At 37.0% G+C, this 21,829-nt stretch overlaps 3 protein-coding genes and 1 long non-coding RNA gene across 5 annotated transcripts; 1 reads left to right on the top strand and 3 right to left on the bottom strand.

Annotated features, from left to right (window-relative positions):
• Positions 1-568: 568 nt before the first annotated feature.
• On the bottom strand, positions 569-6,226 carry LOC149041413 (fibroblast growth factor receptor 2-like). The gene is made up of 11 exons (XM_089180865.1): positions 6,144-6,226; positions 5,827-5,900; positions 5,240-5,377; positions 4,918-5,028; positions 4,602-4,789; positions 4,250-4,372; positions 4,030-4,100; positions 3,523-3,563; positions 2,831-2,927; positions 2,557-2,656; positions 569-1,364 (listed from the first exon to the last, which is right to left on the bottom strand). Exons 1-11 carry the CDS (start codon positions 6,224-6,226, stop codon positions 1,293-1,295), a joined length of 1,098 nt encoding a protein of 365 aa, XP_089036991.1. The 3' UTR covers positions 569-1,292.
• Positions 6,227-6,633: 407 nt separating this feature from the next.
• LOC149041412 (uncharacterized) lies at positions 6,634-8,315 on the top strand. Its single transcript, XR_016179440.1, has 3 exons — positions 6,634-6,755; positions 6,840-6,967; positions 7,375-8,315. It is a non-coding gene; the product is annotated as an uncharacterized LOC149041412 (long non-coding RNA).
• A 3,088-nt stretch (positions 8,316-11,403) lies between these two features.
• LOC149041410 (ephrin type-A receptor 4-like) lies at positions 11,404-21,574 on the bottom strand. Of its 2 annotated transcripts, XM_089181180.1 has the most exons (16): positions 19,723-21,574; positions 19,382-19,429; positions 18,758-19,132; positions 18,304-18,339; positions 17,709-17,744; positions 17,299-17,392; positions 16,981-17,048; positions 16,345-16,532; positions 15,603-15,713; positions 14,876-15,063; positions 13,972-14,091; positions 13,730-13,800; positions 13,444-13,484; positions 12,985-13,081; positions 12,551-12,650; positions 11,404-11,954 (listed from the first exon to the last, which is right to left on the bottom strand). In XM_089181180.1, the coding sequence occupies exons 1-8, from the start codon at positions 20,327-20,329 to the stop codon at positions 16,441-16,443; spliced, it is 1,356 nt and encodes a 451-aa protein (XP_089037306.1). In that variant the 5' UTR covers positions 20,330-21,574; the 3' UTR covers positions 11,404-11,954; positions 12,551-12,650; positions 12,985-13,081; positions 13,444-13,484; positions 13,730-13,800; positions 13,972-14,091; positions 14,876-15,063; positions 15,603-15,713; positions 16,345-16,440. The 2 variants fall into 2 exon arrangements, with proteins under 2 accessions (XP_089037306.1, XP_089037305.1); XM_089181179.1 differs by lacking the exons at positions 11,404-11,954; positions 12,551-12,650; positions 12,985-13,081; positions 13,444-13,484 and having other exon boundaries at positions 17,299-17,395.
• Positions 11,901-15,678, bottom strand: LOC149041411 (tyrosine kinase receptor Cad96Ca-like). The gene is made up of 8 exons (XM_089180864.1): positions 15,603-15,678; positions 14,876-15,063; positions 13,972-14,091; positions 13,730-13,800; positions 13,444-13,484; positions 12,985-13,081; positions 12,551-12,650; positions 11,901-11,954 (listed from the first exon to the last, which is right to left on the bottom strand). Exons 1-8 carry the CDS (start codon positions 15,676-15,678, stop codon positions 11,901-11,903), a joined length of 747 nt encoding a protein of 248 aa, XP_089036990.1.
• Positions 21,575-21,829: the final 255 nt, after the last annotated feature.

The following is a 21,829-nucleotide window of genomic DNA, read 5'->3' as shown; positions in this document are numbered from 1 at the left end:
GAAAAAAATCCTGGTCCTCCAAGTGAAAATGTGCAATTATTGTAATTATTAGAGCCTGAATTTTTTGTTCAGTCTCAACTGCTTCAAACTAACTGGTTATTCAAGGGCAAATGAAAATGGTGGTTTGATTAAAGTGATTTCAATAGGCCTGGGTACTGCTGGTGAGTCACATAAAAGCTATTGGATGCCAAATGCTTTGTCAACTTTTGTTTCTTGTCATGTTTTAGAGTATTTTTTTATTTTCCCATGAAATTAAAAAATGACTATTTAGTTTGTAGTAGTCGATAAAGAACGAAAGAAAACAAAAGATTCCCAGTACACCGCTAACTATTAGTTACCCTATTCTTTCAGGAGAATGAAAATCATTCTAAACACTAACAGATAATTAGTACTCACCATGCAGGGTTAATGAAATCACTCTAACGAATCTACCAAAATGAATTGACTAAAGTATTTCAGCCTTGTAACTCCAAGCGGAAGCAAACAAATAGAAGGGTAATAGTACAAAATATGCTAAAGTATATTTCACAGGTTCATGAAAACCACTCTAACAACTCCATAAAATTAATAGTTCACTTGCCAATAAGCTTTGGAAGTGACTTTTTGTTTTCTTTTGGTGATAAGAAAACTAAGCAATTGGTTTTCTTGCGTGAGTTAAGCGTCTTAACCTTAGCGCTTGGGGCTGTTTATAATGAAAAGCTATCTCAGCCTGGAATCTTTTGTTAACTAAGATGAAGAAAACATAACCTATAACTCTTTAATCCACAAAACAAATTTTAATCAAGTCAAAACTTAAAATAAAAACTGGAAATAGTGTCTAATAATAAGTAATAAGTAACGATTGAAATAATACCCAATAATATATCGCGCTACCTCTCTCCACCCAAGATTAGGATCTTCACACTACATAACAAATGCTGATTTCAGCTCCCTGTATACAAATGTCAGAAACCTGCATCTCTGGCATACCAAGACAGAAAATAGTTACAGTATAAACCATTAATTGCATAAAAAACTTGGGCAAATGCAGGCACGAAAAGAAGGGTTTTTTCTGACGGAAAGCCCGAGTGAACGCAAATATGCGTCTGGTTACCTATTGTACTGATTTAGAACCTTAAATAAGGTTTGCGGTATGTGAGAAATCTCGAGGAAAACTGTGTTAAGTTTATAATATCGTATTTTTAACAGTATTTTATTTTATCTGATTTGCCACATTGAAGAGGAAGGATGAAACTAATTCAAACGTGGACGTCCACGTTCCCGTCTTTATGGAAAAAATTGGACATCTTTCATCACTCTTTGTTCTTCGTCACATCAAGGTGTATATAGTTATCGCCTTCGTAGTCTTCCAAGTTCACATTTTTCTAGCAAAAAAATAAGATAGATGAGACGTGTAGGCGCCAGGATAATCTTTTTTCGTGCTTTTCGTGTTTGGCTTAGTTTTGTTCTCCCTTTTTTTGTGGCTTTTTTTGTAAAATTGGTATCGTATTGTCCGCTTCTTTTGTTCGTATGTTAGGTTGTATTTCCCGCTTTGTATATATCTTGCTTGTTGAGTAATTTTTTCGTCAATTCTGCTTCTGTCGAAGGCTGTTGTAGTAACAGCATGTTTCAGCCATCATTTGAAAAAGGCGAGCTCGCTGAGATGAGATTATAAAAAGAAAGCCAAAAAAAAAAACAAAAAACAAAAAAGCGAAAAAAAAAAAAACAGAACTATCAGATTGAGCTTGTATCATTTCCCAATGATGCAAAAATTTATGCTATTTTCGCCCTCCCGTTCCACTTTTTTTTATATCCCAAAATACCCTTAAACTTCTATGGTTGCAAACTGTTAGTCCAAATTAGATGTTGCTGGAACGAAAGTTTGTAAAGAAGGATGTCCTCAAACAAAGATGAAACCAGAAACAATTCTAAGCAGAATATACATTTTGGACTGTTGGGTCGGCTGGCTTGAGCACCTCGTGCAAACGTAGGCACCAAGAGTCTGATTAGGAACCTTTGTCCACTCTCCGAGCCTCTGTTTCTCCCTGTGTCTCTCCCTTATTCAGCCCTAAGTACAGGCTCTTAAATATGCTATTGGTGGGCATGTTTGGTCTTACGGGACAACTGATCTTGGCAGAGTAAACATATTTTCAGAACGCCAATCAAAAACATTTCACAAGACGTTCGACATTAACAACAAAGTACTTGAAAACATTCAATCTTCGAGAACTAAAACCTAACCAAAACTTTCCGTTGATTGTTGTAAGCAAGGTCAATGACAGATCCAAGCACAACTAGCAACGACGATTATCGTACAAGAATTGCGCCCTTTTACAACGGTTAAGGACACATCACTCAAAAGGTAAAAATATATGTGTGGTCTTGTTACACATAAAAAACCAAGGCTCGCAAGACTTGTATAAGGATTGTAAGATATCTATAGCAGGCCTAAACTGTTCTCACATGGAAAATTTCTCATTTTAGTGGCTCCCAAACTCCTCTAATTTGAGGAGTTCATACCACAAACAAAGAAAAAAAGCAAAATAGGATAAGTTAAAGGACGACCAACAGACAGACCTGATAATCATCCAATAATCGTTTGACCGCCGAGCAGAGCCACAGAAATGTTGGTCTTCTTTCAGGTTGCTCTTCCCAACATTTGGCCATAATGGAATACCTGAAAGAAGCATCACATTCATAATTTTCTTACTTCATTTTTTTCTTCCAATTCACGGTTTGTCTTTTTCATTGGGGTTTAAAGGTGAACAGTGAAATATGTAGTTATTATGAGTGACATTTGTCAAAATACTAATTTTAAATGATGTAATGAAAGAGCTCTTAAACCACTCACAGTTCTTGTGAGATATAAGGTGGCCTAAGCATGCGGTATCCTGTCTCCAGTAAGCCAGCTATCTCTCTAGATTTTACTCCGGGATATGGTGAGCCACCTGAAAATATAAAAGACTAACTGCTGAAGTACAAATACACTGTACCATCAGTGGCCCCGATCAGCAAAGCCAGTAGAGTCCTTCTCTGGCTGGAAAATTTACGTTCTAGTTAATGCAACAGGGAAGCAAATGCCCTAAATAGTTCTTTTTCATATAATATTGTCTGCGAGGCTCCCTGGTTTCCACATGATCATTTTCGCAAAACCACAAAACTTCACTACTTATGAGTTTTAACACACTTATCGAACCTTCCTCAGGCGATCAAGCCAATGGAATCAACTGATCTTGATGATTCTCACTTTCCCTCCTAATTAGTTCTATAGTAAAGACATTTATGTTTTATGACATTGCACCTATATACTTTCTAGGGCAATCCCGACAATTATATATGGAACCCACTGGGGCGATAATGCCCCAATCATCTTAAAAATTCTCAGATAGTTCTACACGTCTCGGCCAATTACATGAAAACCCTGATAAAAAAAATCCGTCGTTATGTCAGTAGTGATTATATGTTTTGATAGGTGTAAGACAAGGTGGTGCGTTTCTTGTTTTTAGGCAGCCTTAGAGTTCTTCTTCACAAATATCCACATACCAATGGTAAAGACCTCCCACATCACTATGCCGTATGACCATCTGTTTAAGAAAGAAATGCAGTAGCAATTTTCATCAATGGCCTTTTTTACTTTTGTCTAAGAGTAGTTTTCATTGACGGTCATAAAATAAAAAAAACAAACTAATCAGAGCAGCCAATCAGTGCAAAAGAAAATATCATGGAGCCAGGAGAACTTAAAGCCATGAGAATTTAAAACTACGTGAAGCGTAGAAAAACGCGAGATAACAAGTCGCGATTTGTTTTGATTTTAAATCCTTCTGTTTATAAAGTGGCGTGTCTCTTCTGTGATCAAGCTAAAAGAAAATAAAACCAAAGTTATACCTGGTAACTCTCGACAAACAATTGAAAACTGGTTAGAGAGCATTTTTCATAATTAATTAGGCAGTTTTGAAGTATTAGTATTTGAACCATATTTTTACTGGCTGAACGCATAGTTCCTAAGTTTCCCATGGTAATAACTTGAAATGTTCAATTTAAAAAACCTACATGTCGCTCATAGTGGTAGATGTGCCATAAAAAATGGATTCTGGGGGCATCCACCTGACTGGAAGACGAGCCTTGAGAAGAATAATCACATAAAGCTTGAATATGATTTCAAGCAAAAGACAACTGAAAATTACAAGCAACGTTTTCGTTAGTTACTAAGTGTAAAAATAACGATCGTTGACTTAAAACTTTGTAGTTATCTAAAGATATTTACGTTAACCAGCTGAGTTTTTCTCGTGTATATATCTCCCTCCAAACCACGCGCTAAACCAAAGTCTGAAATCTTACATACTTTGTTGTCCCCAACTAACACATTACGAGCTGCTAAATCACGATGAACAATCTGAAACAGCACAGTAAAACAAGCTTGATACCTTGAGATATTTTCAGAGAGCACTTCTTCACCTTGCTCAGAAAGCAAGTTAGACCAAGAGGCGACTCGAAACCATTCGTCATAGAACAATATAAAAAAGTTGCATTGTAAATGTTTGTTGCATAGCACACTACTCCCATGTCAAATATGACCTTAAAGATTTTAGATGCTTAAACAGAATAACGGTGGTCTGGTTTACCTTCATTGATGACAAATAGCTCATACCATCAGCGATCATCCACGCAAAGGACAAGAGGTCATTTTCTGTAAGGGTTGAGCTTGGCCTATTTTCTCCTGTGTCATAAGCATCTTCGATCCCTCTGCTCTTACGCAGATATCCCAACAAATCCCCGTTTGGTAAATACTCCAACACTATGAGAAGTGGATCTAGAAATATGTAACGGTGCTGAATCAGTCGATTTAATGAGATGGTCTTTCAACTAATTATTAAATTAGTCTGTCAGCAAGTAATCAGAAATTACAATCAATCAGGTTACAATCAAAATTTCCAGTACCTTTTTCAATACAACAGCCAATGAGGTTAACAAGATGGGGATGAGGCCTCAAGGTTTTCATGAGATCTAATTCAGTCAGCATGTCTTGTAAGTCCTTCTTTTTCGCATTGCCTTGAAAATTGGTCAAGATTAAAATGCCAACAATTACTGTGAGTTTGTAAGGAAACGGCGTTCCACTCTTAACCTAATATTATAATAGCCTTTTTCCTCGGTTCTGAGAGAGAATTGAAAGATATGATAGAAGAGAGTCAGACTTGAATTCAAGAGATTTTGTCGCCTTTCATGTGGCAATATAACAATGTGTTAGAAAAATTAAGGGTACCTTTCAAAGACTTAACAGCCACTTCAAAGTTTAAAGGTTTGTAAACTGCCTTGGACACTTGACCAAAGTTGCCACTCCCGAGTACCTTTACTGTTATTATTTGATCACGATCAAGTCTAAAGTCATCCACTTTTGCCGCTCAGCAACAGAACTCATTGCGACGTCTATGTAAAGTTGTTGGTGAGAACAATTAACGATAGTAACATCAAAAAAATAAATAGGATGGTAATTAAATCTGTAGTCCCCACAGAAGCTGCTTAGTCGCTAATGTGCTCGAGTTATATACGCAAAAAATAGAGTAATAGCAATGTGGAGACTTCCATACTGTTTACAATTTTTCCATAGTTTTATTTGTTTTTTTTTCTCTGAGTGTAACTTTATCTTTACTATCTGCTGCTATCGGTTGCTATCGAAGCAGATTGAATGGAACAAACTACATTTGCATTAAACACGCCGACAATTTCATATAAATTGACACGTCAGCAAATGACGCACAGTTCAAAACTGAAAAGTTTCACGACCTTTAAAAACTCTAAATGACCAAGTCCCGGTACTTTCTCGTAAAATGACATCAAATTGCAAGTTACCCTCAAAAACCATAACGCTGGGTTCTGTTGTTTTAGGAATTTCCTCAGAGTTTGCATTTCTTCGACGGTTCCATCTGACAAAAAATAGCATCAAATTTAATTCTTTGTGAGCATATATAAGAAACAAAGCATCAAAAACCTTTTAAGCCACAATATAGACGCGTCAGTACTACCACTTTCAATACTCAGTCTACTGATGCTTGTTGAACTTGTTGAACATCCCTTTAGCCAATGGTGGTCCTTGAAATCCTGCCAAGAGTGGTACTATACAGGAATAGTAACCTCGTGTTTAGTTTCATAAGTGTTCCCACACTTACCTGTTGTACATTATGTAACCGGCGAAAGGCACAATGCAAAATGCCAATGAACCAACCAAGCCATAGATGATTTTGAGATACATGGCAACATTGGGTTCTGTCGGGTGAAGGGGAGGAATGCTTCGTTTATTACAGTAAAGCTGAGTAAATAAGACTAGAAACTACTTTTTGGTTATACTTTATATGAAAAATTTTTCTTTAAATATACTTGGTTATCCTCGTCATCCTGACTCATCAGTGGTCCAGTTAGTTTATTATTCTAAAGTCTATATTAACGTTTGTTTACGCAGGCACTCAGAAAAAATAGCCTCGCGGCAAAGCCTTCTCATAGTGGTCTTCGCTTAGGTTTGGTCGGTGTCACTGTTGCCCAGCAATTATATCAGTCTTAGAGGTAGATTGGCAAATCAGCGATATACAAACTAACCTTCTCTAAGTGTGAATGTCTTCACACCAGCAGGACCCCTACCAATAACATGCCCATGCTTGTTTCAGATCGTTCATCGTGATTTAGCAGCTCGCAACGTGTTAGTTGGGGACGATAAAGTATGCAAGATTTCAGACTTTGGTTTAGCTCGTGGTTTGAAGGAAGATGTATACACGAGAAAAACACAGGTGACTACAACCCGAGGCTGTTTTAATATAAGCTCTACTTGCTATTCTTTTTTCATCTCACTTAATATCACTTGTTTTGGGTAGATATAACAGTGATCATGAAAAGTGAGGAGGTTGGCTGGTTTCAGCTCGAGAATAAACATGGCAGACCAAGAGATGATCCATTGATAACCATTCCTCATAGAATTGTAGAATACAGTTGTATTCTAAAGGTTTGTTGTATAAGATATTACTTTTTACGTCACACATGACCTTAAAGCGTAATGAAATTTGGTGGGTGTGGTATGGTAGAGTTTATCTTCATTGATGACAAATAGCTCATACCATCAGCGATCATCCACGCAAAGGACAAGAGGTCCTTTTCTGTGAGTGTTGAGCTTGGTCTCTTCGCCTGTGTTATAAGGATCCTCAATTCCTCTGCTTTTGCGCAGATATCCCAACAAATCACCATATGGTAAATACTCCAACACTAGGAGATGTGGGTCTAGAATTGTGTAACGGTGCTGAATCAGTCAATTCAATGTGCTAGACGTTCCATTAATAGAGAATTAGTCATTCAGCAAAAAAAGCAGAAAATAAAAAGCAATCATAATTTCCAGTACCTTTCTCAATACAATAGCCAATGAATTTAACAACATGAGGATGAGGCATCAAGGTTTTCATGAGATCCAATTCAGTCAGCAAGTCTTGCAAGTCCTTCTTTGAAGCGTTGCCTAAACCATAAATGAAGATTCAAACGACAGGAGCTTTAGAAAGGAAACCTCTTTATATCCTTTACCCTTTGGTAAGAGAAGAAATTTCAGTGCCAGTTACTGAAAAGTTAGAGGTGGTAAAGAAAGTAAAATAGGCACCTTTCAAAGACTTGACAGCCACTTCGGAAATCAAAGGTTTGTAAACTGCTTTGGACACTTGACCAAAGTTGCCATTCCCAAGCTCCTTTACTGTTGTTATTTGATCTCGATCAAGTCTAAAGTGTGTAAAGATTGTTAGAATTGTTAGTTATGATAATTAACGTTAAACGTTGGTAATTCCACATGAAGCGCAACGTCAGGAAATCGTACGAGGTAATACTGCTGTAAAAGATGTGAATGACACGATATTGCAACTTACCCGTATTCACCACAACGTTGGTGAATTCACGGTGAACATTTCCTCGGTGGTTCCATCTGACAAAAATAGCCAAAATCTTAAATGTCGTTAATGCCACCATAGAAGTTATGATTTGGGTACAGCTGAGAGAAACGACGCATTAAGAACATTTTAAGTCACAAAATAGACTCGTTAATATTATCTCAGTCAATGCTAACTCAGTGCCCTATGCTTGCTGAGCTTTTGACACTTGAGCTGATGGTAATCATTAATTTTTGTAGTTCCACCTAGTTTTGAGTTTCATTAAAGTTCCCACACTGACCTTTTGTATGTGATGTAACTAGCGAAAGACACTATCCAAAGTGCGAACAAACCAACCAGTCCATAGATAATTTTGAGATACATTGTCGCCTTGGAATCTGTGGAATAAAACTCTGAGGAAGGAGTGTTACATTTAAGACAAGGAAGCTGATTAACCTGGACTAGGATCTACGAAAAATTTTTCCTTTTGAAATACTTGTTAATCCTCAGCATCCTAACCCATCAATGTTCCTATTAGTTTATTCCAAGGTCTACATTAACTTTTGACTATGCAGACACCCTCATTCTAAGGAAAGGCTTGCGACAAAACCTACATATAGTAGTGTTTCCTTAGAAAAGGTTTCGTTGGTATCACTGTAGTCTTGTAAAGGATACTTAATCTGATAATGCCCTAGCTGATTTCGTTTCTATGCTGAAGTAACAACAGTCATGGGACCTAACTTGTTAAACTGGAACACTTCAAATGAGAGTTCCATTATGTCAGTCTTAAGGGTAGACGCGTACTTATCAACGACGTATAAATAAACCTCGCTGTTTAAACGTCTCCACACCAGCCGAACCCCTACCAAATACCTGAAGAGAAAACTGAATTGAGCGTTTCTGATGATGGGCTACTGGTAGGCTAACTCCAATGCAATCTTTAGTATGTGAGTGGAAATCACTGAAAAATGGGATTTATTTTGTCACTTTTCGAGTTTATTTTTGTACTCAGTGAGCCTTGAAGGGAGAGCGATATCTTATGCATCTCAAAAGTAATTGTGCCGCAACAATGAAAGTGATACGTTGTCTCCTTTTGGTTATCGCGTTAATCAAAACACGAAGAGTTTTGAAGTAATATTTCAAAACCAAAAAAGTAGTATTAAAATATTAAAATACAAAAAGTAATTACCTGAAATGATATTTGAAAATCGAATTCAAGGGAAAAGATTTGCCCATGTTTTAGCGCCAAAACAAGTTCCTTCCTTTCCTTTTACTGATATTTTTATCGTTAAACACGTCAAACAAAAATCACTTTTTCAGGTCTTTTAAGTTACCGGGACTTTCGAGAAACAGGCCCAAGGTTTGCTAGTCCTTACAGTTATCTCCGCGTGGTTTCCCTCAATTCCATGTTTCCTTTCCGCCAAATCTCTTGTTCGTTTCCTGGCGTAGATTTTCACGGTGTAGCTTATCAAAGAAGATAGATTTTCAACAGTAACGTGAGTGAAACTCAAGCAGTCCTTTCTTAGCATGAAAATGACGTCACTCCCGCATGATTTATCCACGCATTTGTCGTCGTATTCACCTTCACACGGCTTACGGCAGTCGACGTCATAAAACACGTGGGTGTGATCGCCAGTTATTGCAGGAAGCTGCCATTTTAACTCCAATGCGCTTTGGTTAACGAAGATAACTTGGAGAATACCTGAGGCTGATGGTATGACTGAATACACACATTCTTATTAGATGTTTTAAAATCTTTTTTTCAGGAAAAAGCTGTTAATTTTGTGCCTCAGTTTCCTGAGGGAACTCGCAATAAAATGGGCCATAACGTATTATTCCCTAACATTTATATTAAGAGTTTGTCATTTTAGTCTGTGTGAGCAATTTTAAAGGGTATATGTAATATGTAATTAAGGTTACGATACGGAGTTGCGTTGTTTAAAAGTTGATGATACAACAGAAGTGATAGTATTACAAAATGAGTATGTTAGAGGCAAATATCTCGGAGATGTAAAAAACTCTATCTCAGGTAAAAAGGAATTTCGAAATATTCATAAGTTTAATGTTGCACTTACAGCCTAAAGTTGAAGAGAGCCACATACTTAGAATTAACCGATGAAATTCAACTCGACAGATACCTCTCAAACGCGAAATCTGTTCCATGCATTACACTCTGCAACGGAAAAATTTACGAATTTAGGATCTCAACATGTCTTTCTCTGCACCTATGTAGTTAAGGCCATTCTGGTCGTTGTATTTATCTTTTGCACAATCTTAAAAGGTAAATAAGATAATTAGATCTTGAAATTTCCCCACACCCTAAATAAACACGGATGAGGTGATGTGAACTCGTCAGCTAAACTTTTTCTCAATAAAGTATCTTATACAGTAGAGATGGCTATTATTACGGCAGTCAAAGTATACCATTAGTGATACAAGTCATTCTTAACGATACAATAACTACAGTAGTTTTTAAAGGTTTGAGCGCAAAAGTAGACAAAGTTGATAGGTATAGTCGACTAGACTACTGCACATGGGTGATTATTTATTCGAGCTTCGACTTCATCCAATATTTCGAATAGAAATGTTGAGCACATACTCAGGTCGTGTAAGTAATGATGATAATGATAACTTTATGTCCCTTTTGGTACATCAACTCATACGTAAAGCTAATTCGGGGCGCAGTTGAACATTCGAAAATAACTTGATAGAAAGAAAACAATTTTAGTGAAAGACTTTATTCACAATTCCCTCTTTGTACAAATTACTATATGCATAAGTATTTTTAGAAGTATAAGTAATATCTTATACAAACATTTTAGATGCATGAGCAAAATCAGCACCGTGTATATAAGCAGAGTAGGTTTGCTAGCAGATAAGTAAAGTAGACGGGAGACATCAAGTCAAGACTAATGAAGTCAGAAGTCACCCAAGATGCTGATTGTACATGGAAAGTTTGAACCCTTTTCAACGATAAATGTTGCTTATACTCATCCGTTACGTGCAAATTGAAATCTATGATCCGGCACAAAGTAACGATGAGTCATCTTCAATCCAACTGCGAAAGCCAGTGGATTACCATTAAAGAAATGTGGCTTTCGTAAATACAACCACAATGCAATTTTCGAAATGCAACAACAAACGTATTCCGTGCACGATTACTAGGAAAAGTTAAGTACTGAGCAGTAATGCCAAAAAACGAAAGAAGCATCTGAGAGATCATCCTTTTTTGTATTTGCTGTAATTTTGTTATTCCAGCTCCCTTTAAAATATCTTTGTGATTGGCAGAGCAACCAGGTTTGTTTACCCTTTCCTCAGGGTATTTTGCTGCTGCTTTAGATGAGGTTACAAATCGTTTTTGTGGAACCCCTAGTTTCAGAGTGCACATGTTAAGATTGTATAAGGATGCGTATGCTAGAAGACTGACTGACTCATCCTAATTAACCTTTTCACACGTAATGCCCTGTGTGAGTGTAGTCAGAATAACACATTTGTTGCGGAGTAGGATCTGAAAACGCAATAATCAGGAGACTGTGTGCTTTATTCCAATTTATTAGCTATTGGGAATTGTGTTTAAAAAAAAAATGATCAACTGAACGATCGATGCAATGCCAGGTTGAACTGTTCTCGTTAGTTACAGTCAAGATTTATCAAAATTATACCAGCACAACCTTTTACAGCGATGAACAAAGGTTTAAAATTGTTTACTGAGGTACGGTCTAAGGTGGAATTCAAACGAACGAGCTATGTATCAACTGTATTAAAAAAGTATAGTTTTTTATAACCCGACCCAATTAAACAACAATTTCCCAAAAGATTAGCTTTCAAAACGTTTTTGGATGAAAATTTCTGTTATTGAGATTAAATTATCACTCCTTTGCTCTTTTTGTTCTCATCTTTCTTCCTGGGTATAATTTTTAGCTTTCTTAAATTCTATATTAAAACCCTTGTCATTGTTCCCCTTACATTTTTTGCAGTAAGTGGTTTGAACATAAGCCTTACACATTGAAATTTTAAGCACTTCCTTTTTCTCTGTTACATAATAATTAAGTATTCCTGGTCGTCGTAGCCTTCTAAGTTCACGTAGACCTGCAAATAAAATGAAACCAATACTTACTACGCCAAATACTTCAATAAAGAAATTAATGATATTGATGTCGATAAGATCAGTGTTCGGGAAGAACATTCTCATGAAGTGTTAGGATCACTTTGAGCGATAAAGTACAGGTATTACAGGCCTCATATTAGTTGACCTCCAAGAAGCCAGTCTTAAGGAAGTATTTAGAAATGAAGTTTAACTGGAGTGGGAGATGGAGGTGAATGTAAGGATATAAGGGATAAAAAACATAACACCTATTAACGGTAGTGTTAATAGTTTCGTCGCCGATAGTTATCCGCCTGAGACCAAATAAGTTGTGTATAAAAACAAGGTTGAATTGATCTATTCCTCCCAATAGATAATCAGAAGACAGACAGTCATAATACATGTACGAAGGAACAATGGAGAAGTATCTCCTTTCTATCTCGTTTCCAAGAATCATATTTTCCTCTTTCAGGAAAATTTATCTGAATCTTCTCTTAAGGCTATAAAATGGAAGGACAAATCGTTTTTAGACCATAGAAGTTCACGGTGTAACGAGGCTCTCCTCTATTTTTAAAAAATCGAAAATCCGCAACAAACTAACCTGCTGGTCATCCTGAAGTCTTTTGACTGCATAACGAATCCACTTGAATGTTGGTTTATTTTGGGGCTGTTCGTTCCAACACTCCATCATTATGGCATACCTAAATGTATAAGAGTATGATGAATGCGAAGTGAGCCTTACACGACAGTATTCAGCTCAGTGGCCGAGGAAACTTGCCACCCTAGTTTAGAACTACCACCACTATTGTGGACAGCGGGCATCATGATTCAAAAAGTGAATCAAAATGGTATGTTCACGTTAAGAATCTGTTGCTTGAGGCTTAGCGTCTCTGGGCTGAAAGGAAATTCGCTTTGTATTCATCCCTAGATCTTTCTCGAGATTAAACACTCGTGGTGGAGTGGGATTTTAACATTTTAAGACTTAAAATATTGAACTGCGGAATAGCTCCGACTATAACGAAACATTTCACTCACAGTTTCTCTGAGACGTGGTTCGGTTTTGGCATGCGGTATGCACCCTCCAACAATGAAATGAGTTTTTGGACGCGAACACCAGGATATGGCGATCCCCCTGTTGGATAGAACATCGGTTATCACCATCTGTTTGCAGTATCTATTTAATATTACCGTCAGTATTAAACATAAAGGAAGACAGAGTGCTACAAAGCAGTCTATATCAGTGTTCGCAAGGTACAGGAGGCCAAACGGGTGCAACATTGATTCCATAGCCTCTTCCTCCAGCCTTATTTCCCGTTTTTGCACTCGCTTCAATTCTTTCAAAAATATATTTTTTTGCCTTCTAGACATTATTGATTTGTTATATTTTATTTTTTTGTATGTTTCTTTATTTTTCAACGCTTTTTATCTTTTTTCTACAATGTGCGACGTTTTCTTCTGTGAAAGAACGATCTCTTTCTGATTAAATTAACATACCGAGGGTAAACAGTTCCCACATTACAATGCCGTATGACCATCTGTATAAAGGAAATCAAAACACAATTTTTAATTAAATGACAGTTTAAGGGAGATGACATCAATCATTGCTGATTCTAGATAAAGAAATTATAATCAGACTTAAAGCTTAAACAGTCCTCAAAGAAAGCTCAAACAACAATATGCCCGCTAAAGAAGTAAAATCATGAATCAAGAATGTGTGTTCTATACACTTCGTTTTGAACTTGACACTATACTTATACATCATATAAATGCATCAACCTACACATCACTCTTTGTTGTCGACTCAGCATTGAAAATGGATTCCGGGGCCATCCATTTGATTGGAAGTCGGGCCTGAAAATTGAAATCAACTCATCAGCAAATTGTTAGAGCCATTCAGGTAGACGTTGGTACTTTCGTTCGTCAGTACTTTTTGTATTTACAGACGTCAATTTCAAAGGTAACATTTCATGGAGAATCACAGTATCCTTCATCGTGCATCTTAGTACTTGTAATTTTAGTAACCTGAGTCCTTCTCGTGTAGATATCTTCCTGCAAACTACGTGCCAGTCCGAAGTCTGAAATTTTGCACACTCTGTTTTCTCCAACTAACACATTTCGAGCTGCTAAATCCCGATGGACGACCTTCAAAAAGCAAAAAAAAAGTTGCCTTTTGTTTTTTAACCTCCAACAAAAAGAAAGGGTTTTTAGTGGCTATAGAAATTGCAGCTGTTTTCTATTAGTTGAGCTATACAGTTTGTACTGCCGACATAAAAGAGAAAGGGGAAGATATATCGTACATGACGAATGAAAAAGTCATGATATTGAATGAGCCTAGCTGTAGAAAGATTCGCATTTCGTTTTAAGAATGAGCTATTGTCTGAGCCATTCCATGTGGCGTTCCATTCCCTAGATCTCTACTAAGAAGTACGCAATAAAAATTTCCAAAGAAAAAAAAAAAAGAATCCCAGTATAATGTATGATATATCTGGCAGGTATAACCTCGTTTAGTTTGAGAAAAATGGTATGTGAATGTTTATAAATAGAGGAAATGGGGGTAATTGATGGAAAACTACATTTGGAATAAAAAAGATGTAACTAGATTTCCATTCCCTGTTTCCATCCATATTAAGTTTGAAAAACTAGTAAATAATGTCATTTTCTGGGGATGTAACCCCTTTATCCACTACTAGTAACTGTCATCACTGAATCAAACTTTAAGGTCATGAAAGGAAACTATTGCCAGTTTATGAATAATTTCTTGATCACGAAACATATTCCTCTTTCTAATGTAATAGGAAATGTAAAGAGAACAGTATGGAGAATATGCAACGAAACATTTAAGCTCACACTAATGAAACATGAGACTGTTTTGTGGTCTACAACGGCTAAATAAGTACGTTATTGACTTTGACACCAGATTTCTCACCTTCATTGATGCCAAATAATCCATACCATCAGCAATCATCCACGCGAAAGACAGGAGGTCCTTTTCTGAAAGAGCTGAACTTGGTTCCTTTTCTCCTGTGTTATAATTGTCATCAATTCCTCTGCTCTTACGCAGGTATCCCAACAAATCCCCGTATGGTAAATACTCCAAAACGATAAACACGGGATCTGTATTTATGAAAGTAAACTGATCGCTTTAAGTTGAGAGGGATGAGAAAAATGGAAGTGGTAGTGGTAGTGGCGGCGGCAGCCACGGTGATGCCGGTGGTGGTGGTAGTTTGGTAGTTATTAGAGGATTCCCAAGCTATGAGGGCAAACTGGTTTAAGGACGACAAACTTGTAACAATACTGAAGATGAAATGCTGACTACATTGAAATTCTTCCAAAGTTTGATAGTCCTAATCTTCTTTCAAATTGCACGATGATCAATCAATCATGATGGCGAAAGAAGGAGATTACGAGGCATCGACCTTTGAAAGATTATCGACTAAAAAAATTGCATCGGAATGCAAAGTATAGAGTCGACAAAAACAAGTACAAGAAAGAGAAGTCACAGTTAAAAGACGGAGAAGAACGAAGATGGAAAGGAAGAAGAAAGGGGGAAAGAAAGAAATTCTATGACTAAAATAACTTTGAGAAAGATCAACACACCAAAAAAAGAAACGAACAACAAAACGAAATATGATAAGAAAACATGAACAAAGCACCTTTCTCTATACAATGACCAATGAGACCAACGACGTGAGGATGATTCCTCAGAGATTTCATAACTTCCAACTCCATAATGATGCTTTCTATGTCCTCTTTTTCGGCATTGTCTATGACACATTAAAAACGAAAACATGCTAAACAACTGCTTATATATCGGGTGTGTTTGCGCGCGTGAAGCAACCTACAAACAAGTCGTGTTCGTTTCATTATAAATTGCTGACTCTTAAGGCAGATAATGCTTAAAGAATTTGATGGATACAAAATGACAATTGCTGGATTAACATATTAATAATGTAAATCAATTAAATCTTATTGATTGCTGTACAATCAACTAGACAGCCGTTTTGCTAATCCACCACAATACCAATATACCAGATTGAAGTTTTTTTGTAAACGCTCTGAACGGGAAGCAAGGTAAGAATCTTTTTTTAAGAATAAGTAACGAGTTCAATGTTTTGCGTAAAATGTATCAAGAATTGTAAGTGTTCCTTGAATGACTGATATCAGGGAAGGCCACTCGTAGGAGACAACCGAGAGTAACCAATCCGCAGATTTCCGATTCAGTCTTCTCGCTGTCAAGTTTTTCAGCCGGAAATGGGTGTTATTCCACTTTTGACACTATTAGAGAGGCCTATTATCATCTTACAACTGTGATCTCTATATGTCTTTTACCCTGTATTACTTTCACCTATACTCGATTACAATGACAAAAATATGGAAAGGATTATGAAACGCTACCTTTCAGGGATTTTACGGCCACTTGTATCTGGGAAGGCCCGTAAATAGCCTTGGATACTCGGCCAAAGTTTTCGGTTCCAAGCAATTTTACGAGCTTTAGTTGTGCGCGGTCGAGCTCAAAACCATCCAAAATTTAATTTCATTTGTGGTTTGATCTTTAGCCACAACCAGAGGAAGCATTGGTACCACTTGGAAAAAGTTAAGGACCAAAATACATAAATTCACTTTCTTCAGAGTGAAACCATTCAATATTTATGAAGTTTGGATCGCCCATTTAATCGACCCAAATGCCTCCTTCACCCCGAACCAATAATAGGGCACCCCATAGAAGGTGGAGCTATAAGCCGAAGCTCTGAAACACTCACCTTTTCCATGAAATCGTTCCTGCTAAGTAAATCCATTTTTAAGAAAAATGTATTTTTACGGATGTAACTGTAACTGCGATCGGCTTTTAAGTTATCATCAACATCATCATTATAATTAGCTTCATCATCAGTGCCATCATTGTTATCATAACTATTATTATGATGGTTATCATTTTCATCATCACTGGTGTTTTTCATCCTGATGATTATCGTTATGAAAATATTCCTAGGCAAGATAAGATGCGTGTCACTTGATACGTGTAACATTTACCGTCGTACTCTCTGCCCTCTGAATGGGCTGTCATTTGCACATCATTTTCTTGTCTTCGGAGGCGCCACCTGGGAAGAGATAAGGATTAACAAAATACAAAAACGTATTTTCTTCCTCTTTCTCACTAAAACTCCTTGGAAATTTGTATTTTTCAGCATGAACACGCCACTTTACTAAAGGCAATGTTCATTGCTCTTCCGCGTTTGTCGGAGTTCTCACATGATCTGCCTTATTTCTCGCCGCAGGGTTGAAAAGCCTTTTCACCCACGTTTCTAACTTTTCAAAGCTTGTCAGCGTTTGTATCACTTCTACCCTTACCTTCCAAAAGTGGTGTAGCAGAAAAATAAAATGATCAGAACTATCAGCCCCACAAATCCATAGATGACGTTCAGATAAATTACATTCATGGTGTCTACTAAGTGAAATAAGATGCACAGTTTGATTAGTTACAGTTACAGTTAATTTATAGTTTAGCATTTAAAGGAACTATTTTACTTCAGGTGAGGGATTTCTCTTTTTGGATTTTGTGCAAAAGAGGAGAAATATGTCTTAAAAGTCAAATACAACTAGTTGTAAACTACTTATCGGATAAACTTTAGGGATCAGCGACCGGTCTCTATATGACAGAAAATAGATGATACCGCAGGGGAAGTTTCAAGGATCTGAGAGCGCTAATTGAAAAAAATTTGGTTGTTTTAAAGTTATTCTTGCTCAAGTAAATAATCTACCTTTTTCCAGTTTTGCGGAAACTGTCTTAAATGAGACTACAAAAAGATGGAAGAAGGTTGTTAGTTGCTGTGAGAGCATAGTTACCAAAATGTCTTTCAAAATAATAAGTTAGTGATTATGATTCAGTCTTCTGTTTCCATGTCGCAAGTAGATTGAATTAGAGGCCGATCATTCAAGCAAGGTTTAGACCGCGTTTAAGAATATAATCCAAGTTTTTATCCATGAATGTCAATTATATAATCGTTCCTTCCGATAGTTTCATTGTTAGCTACTTTCAAATGGACAGGAGGTACGGCTCGGGAGAGGAAAAGTAAGTGACGCTGCCAGTTATTTGGTTTTTGGAGATATATTTTCACTAAGAGGAATGATGGGCGTTAGAGCTGAGCTCTAAGTTCTAACGTTTACAACAATCGGAAGAAATCGTGGACACTTCAATTCAGATAGTCCTTTGTCACCTGAGAATGCACCAATCATATGCACAACTCGCACTACAAGGATTACAGGGAATGCTAACAAACAGGTGTCTGTTGAATTCAAAGAAACTGGTTAATATGATAAAATAATTTCAGATTAGACTGGAATTACTTCACTTACCTTTAGTTCGTGGGGCTGCAGTGCTTGAAGATACCTCTGCGTAAGACACGAAAAAAAGTTCTTTGGTGAGCATTACCTATGAGTGGTTGCTTTGGTGGGACTTAACTTTTCAATTCCCTTGTTATTATTTCAACTTTTATATCACTACCGTCACAATTTTATTTCTACCGGTGTCCTTTACACTTTTTCTTCTCAGAAAACTAATTTATCCTGTTTATCTTTTGTTCGCTGAATGGAACAGAGATATTTGAATGATCTGAAGAATAGAGTATTAAGAGGGGCATGCCTTGTGAGCAATACATTGTGAAAGAGTCGCCCATCGTAATTCCCGTCTAGCTTCGGGAATTCATGAATACTTCGAGTTCATTTCCCCTCGGGTCGCAAAAAAAACGAGTATAGGGAATGTGTAAGCTAAATTCATTACCATGTCCAAAGTGAAAGTTTTACAACTTACCTAATCCTTCAATCATTATGTTCAGTGTTGCAAAATTTCCTTCATCTCCATAAATTCTTTTGGCCACTTCACTTACTCTATTCTTGGCGAAGATTTTAAAAGTGTAATCCACAAATGAAGATAGCCCCATCATTATGACGTTGTTCATTTTCAAACCTTTATTATTCGGAATGTATCTTACGTCACGTGAACAATTCTCATAAAGACAGTTGTCGCGATCGACGTCATCAATACTACATATCTTTCGTATGAGGCAGTTGACGTCATAAATCACGTGTGTCTGATCACCAGTTTCTAATGGAGACTGCCATGTTATCTCAACTCCACTTTGGTTTACGAATGCAACCTTGACATCCCTCGGAGTTGATGGTATCACTATAGGTATAGAAAATTAAACGCGTATTTTACAGAACCGAACTACCGTTCACCCATGCATTCACCCATCAACTGATATCCCTTAGAACGTAATCCACACGGTTCTGATAAAAATGATTTGCATTTTGCAGTGATATATGAATGCTCACGGAAAAGCGAGAGTCCTTCCGTCGTTTGTGTTGGAAATAAAAGGAAACTGAAAAGCAGATTTGATACTTGGCCTGAGCATGCACATGACCAATTCCTCACCTGTGCAATTCAAACCATTCTGATCGTTGTATTTTCTCTCTGGGCAATCTAGAACAAAAGGAAATTACGAACGTGGAGGTTATTCGACAAAATCAGAATTGCTTGCAAAACGATTTTTATCAAACCACTAAAATAAAATTTTCCGCGGTGGATATCTTCCCAAGAGACTCGGATGCCAAGTACGGGCCTTATCCAATTGTGCTTTACGTCTATGATCGCACTTGTGGAAAAAGAAATGGTCGGGGTTTCGCCTTAAGGCTTGCCTTAATCTATGAATGTGTGACTTAAGCCTTGTCGTTGTTTTTCTTTTGCTAATGAATTTTAATTTGGTCATGATATACCTTTACATTCTCCTCCTGCATTTTCCATCTTCTCCTTGCATACACAACCTCCCTGAAGTGAGCTGATGTTCCAAAAGCCATCGCTTTGGCAGTCTAACATTACAGTACCTTGATAATGGACAGCATTTACGACACATCGACCTTCTACTGGTTCTGAATTGTTTGCTGGAGCCATGGAACGTGGTAAGGACACCAAGCCAGTACCAGCTGTAAATTCTGGACAAAAGAAATAACTGACAACAACAAAATAAATAACGCTGCAAGAGCCCTGATTATGAAAAGCCAGCGTGATGTACTTTCCTTTCACTGGAACACCAAATATTTTTGTTACTCTTGCGTAGACACCTGGGATCGGCGCAGTTATCTTAGCAATCTTTGAATAGGTGGAATTGTTTCCTGAAGGTTCGGGTACCTCTTTATTCCAGGACTGATGCACGTAAAGGTCAAAATATTCTCTACAGAAATCATCTCCATCCAACATTGTACAGTTCTTCGAGCGGTATTGAATAGCAATGTAAACCTGTATCACTGCACTTGGGATTGTGACAGGATTACTTCTAAGCCAGACGTTTGGTTGTTGACCGCTGACAACGCAGCTCGCGTACATCGGGATTCCAATTACGTTTGATTTTTTTTGCCACTGTTCAGAAACAAAAACATTTGGTGATCTATGTTGTCTAGAAACGAGGTCATTTCAATTTGATCCTTTTTTGCAACACCGGTTTTGTCGTCTACATGAACTACCGTCATCAGCCACTGTAAGCTATTTATCAAACGCAAAACCTGGGATTGTGTGATATATTATATTATATATTTTCTTGGAGAATCTAAGTTACCCAAAGGTCGCTTTGAAACTTGCGAGTCACGATTTTTAAGCCGGCTGACTAATCGTCTCAATGGGGTTAACCGTTAGCTGTCAACTGGCCAAAAACTTTTAACATCAACCTTTAAAAGTACAAGTCATAAACTGTCTTTTGTCAAAGCTATACAAGTTTGACCGTCAAATCGCTCAAATATTCGATATCGATAACTATGGTGGGAGAGTGGAATTAATGTATCTAGTGACTGGTTTGGATGCTTCCTTGTCATTTCTTTGTACATCGCGGAGGTGGTCTCGGAATCTGTTTTGGATGGCCACAGTTTTAGCGCTTAATTTCAGTTATATTTCAAAATGTTGTTAACTGGTTCATACAGGTATTCTTGACATTGTATACTACTATCAATAATGAAAACTAAATCTGCAGACTACCGTATCAATTTTTTACTCTTAAGGTCATCTGTTTGCCGAATTGGAGAAAGATTGTCATTATCTTCTATTTATGAGTTTCAATTCTGGAATGTTCGTAGTCTAGGAATCATAATGTCAAGTCAATAAAATATATAAATGATATTGAATTTAATTTTATTGATTGATGGTACTGGGATAGATTCTAGTCTTCGGAAATGGTCTTAAGCGTGGTATTTTTTAAATTTTTTTTTACTCTATTATACTTTTCAAAAAGAGCATACCCCAACAGGTCCACCTATCGGCCTTGAAGTTGTCCAGTAGTCCCACCTTTTCAATGTTGTCGGCCACCTTTGTAAAATCACTATAAGATAAACACGTTTATCTGCTAAGAGCATGCTAACGAAAATTATGGAAATAGGACTAAGTAGAGTCAAATTCGGTCTGTAATAGTACGGGTAATTTACAAAATAGGACTACCGTGAAGCGTGAGTTCGATTTGTTAATTACGAGTAAGACTACCGACATTCCTGTTACCAATCAATCAAAACTAAGATTGTAGTCTTGTAGTTATCGAACTTAATCCCAGGGAAAACGTTTCTGTATCTGGAAGCCAAATTGTTGCTTCACTGGACGCCACTTTGTTCCTTCCGTTTACGAAGAACACTGTTTCGGAATGACGTCACCTGTTTTGCTACATAAATTTCGCCTCTTAAGCTTTAGCAATATAACGCTTAGTAGCATTTAGTGATTTTAAAGTCTAATAAGTTTTTAAGCAGCGACGGCGACAGTTTTAGGGTCGTTATATTATAATAATAATAATAATAATAATATTTAATACTTATATTGCGCTTTTTCTATAAAAATACTCAAAAGCGCATA

Source organism: Pocillopora damicornis, chromosome 8, assembly GCF_964200805.1.
Source record: "Pocillopora damicornis chromosome 8, jaPocDami1.2, whole genome shotgun sequence".
Lineage (NCBI taxonomy): Eukaryota > Metazoa > Cnidaria > Anthozoa > Scleractinia > Pocilloporidae > Pocillopora > Pocillopora damicornis.
Note: the sequence above shows the minus strand (reverse complement) of the source record. Positions and strands in the feature narration are given on the sequence as shown.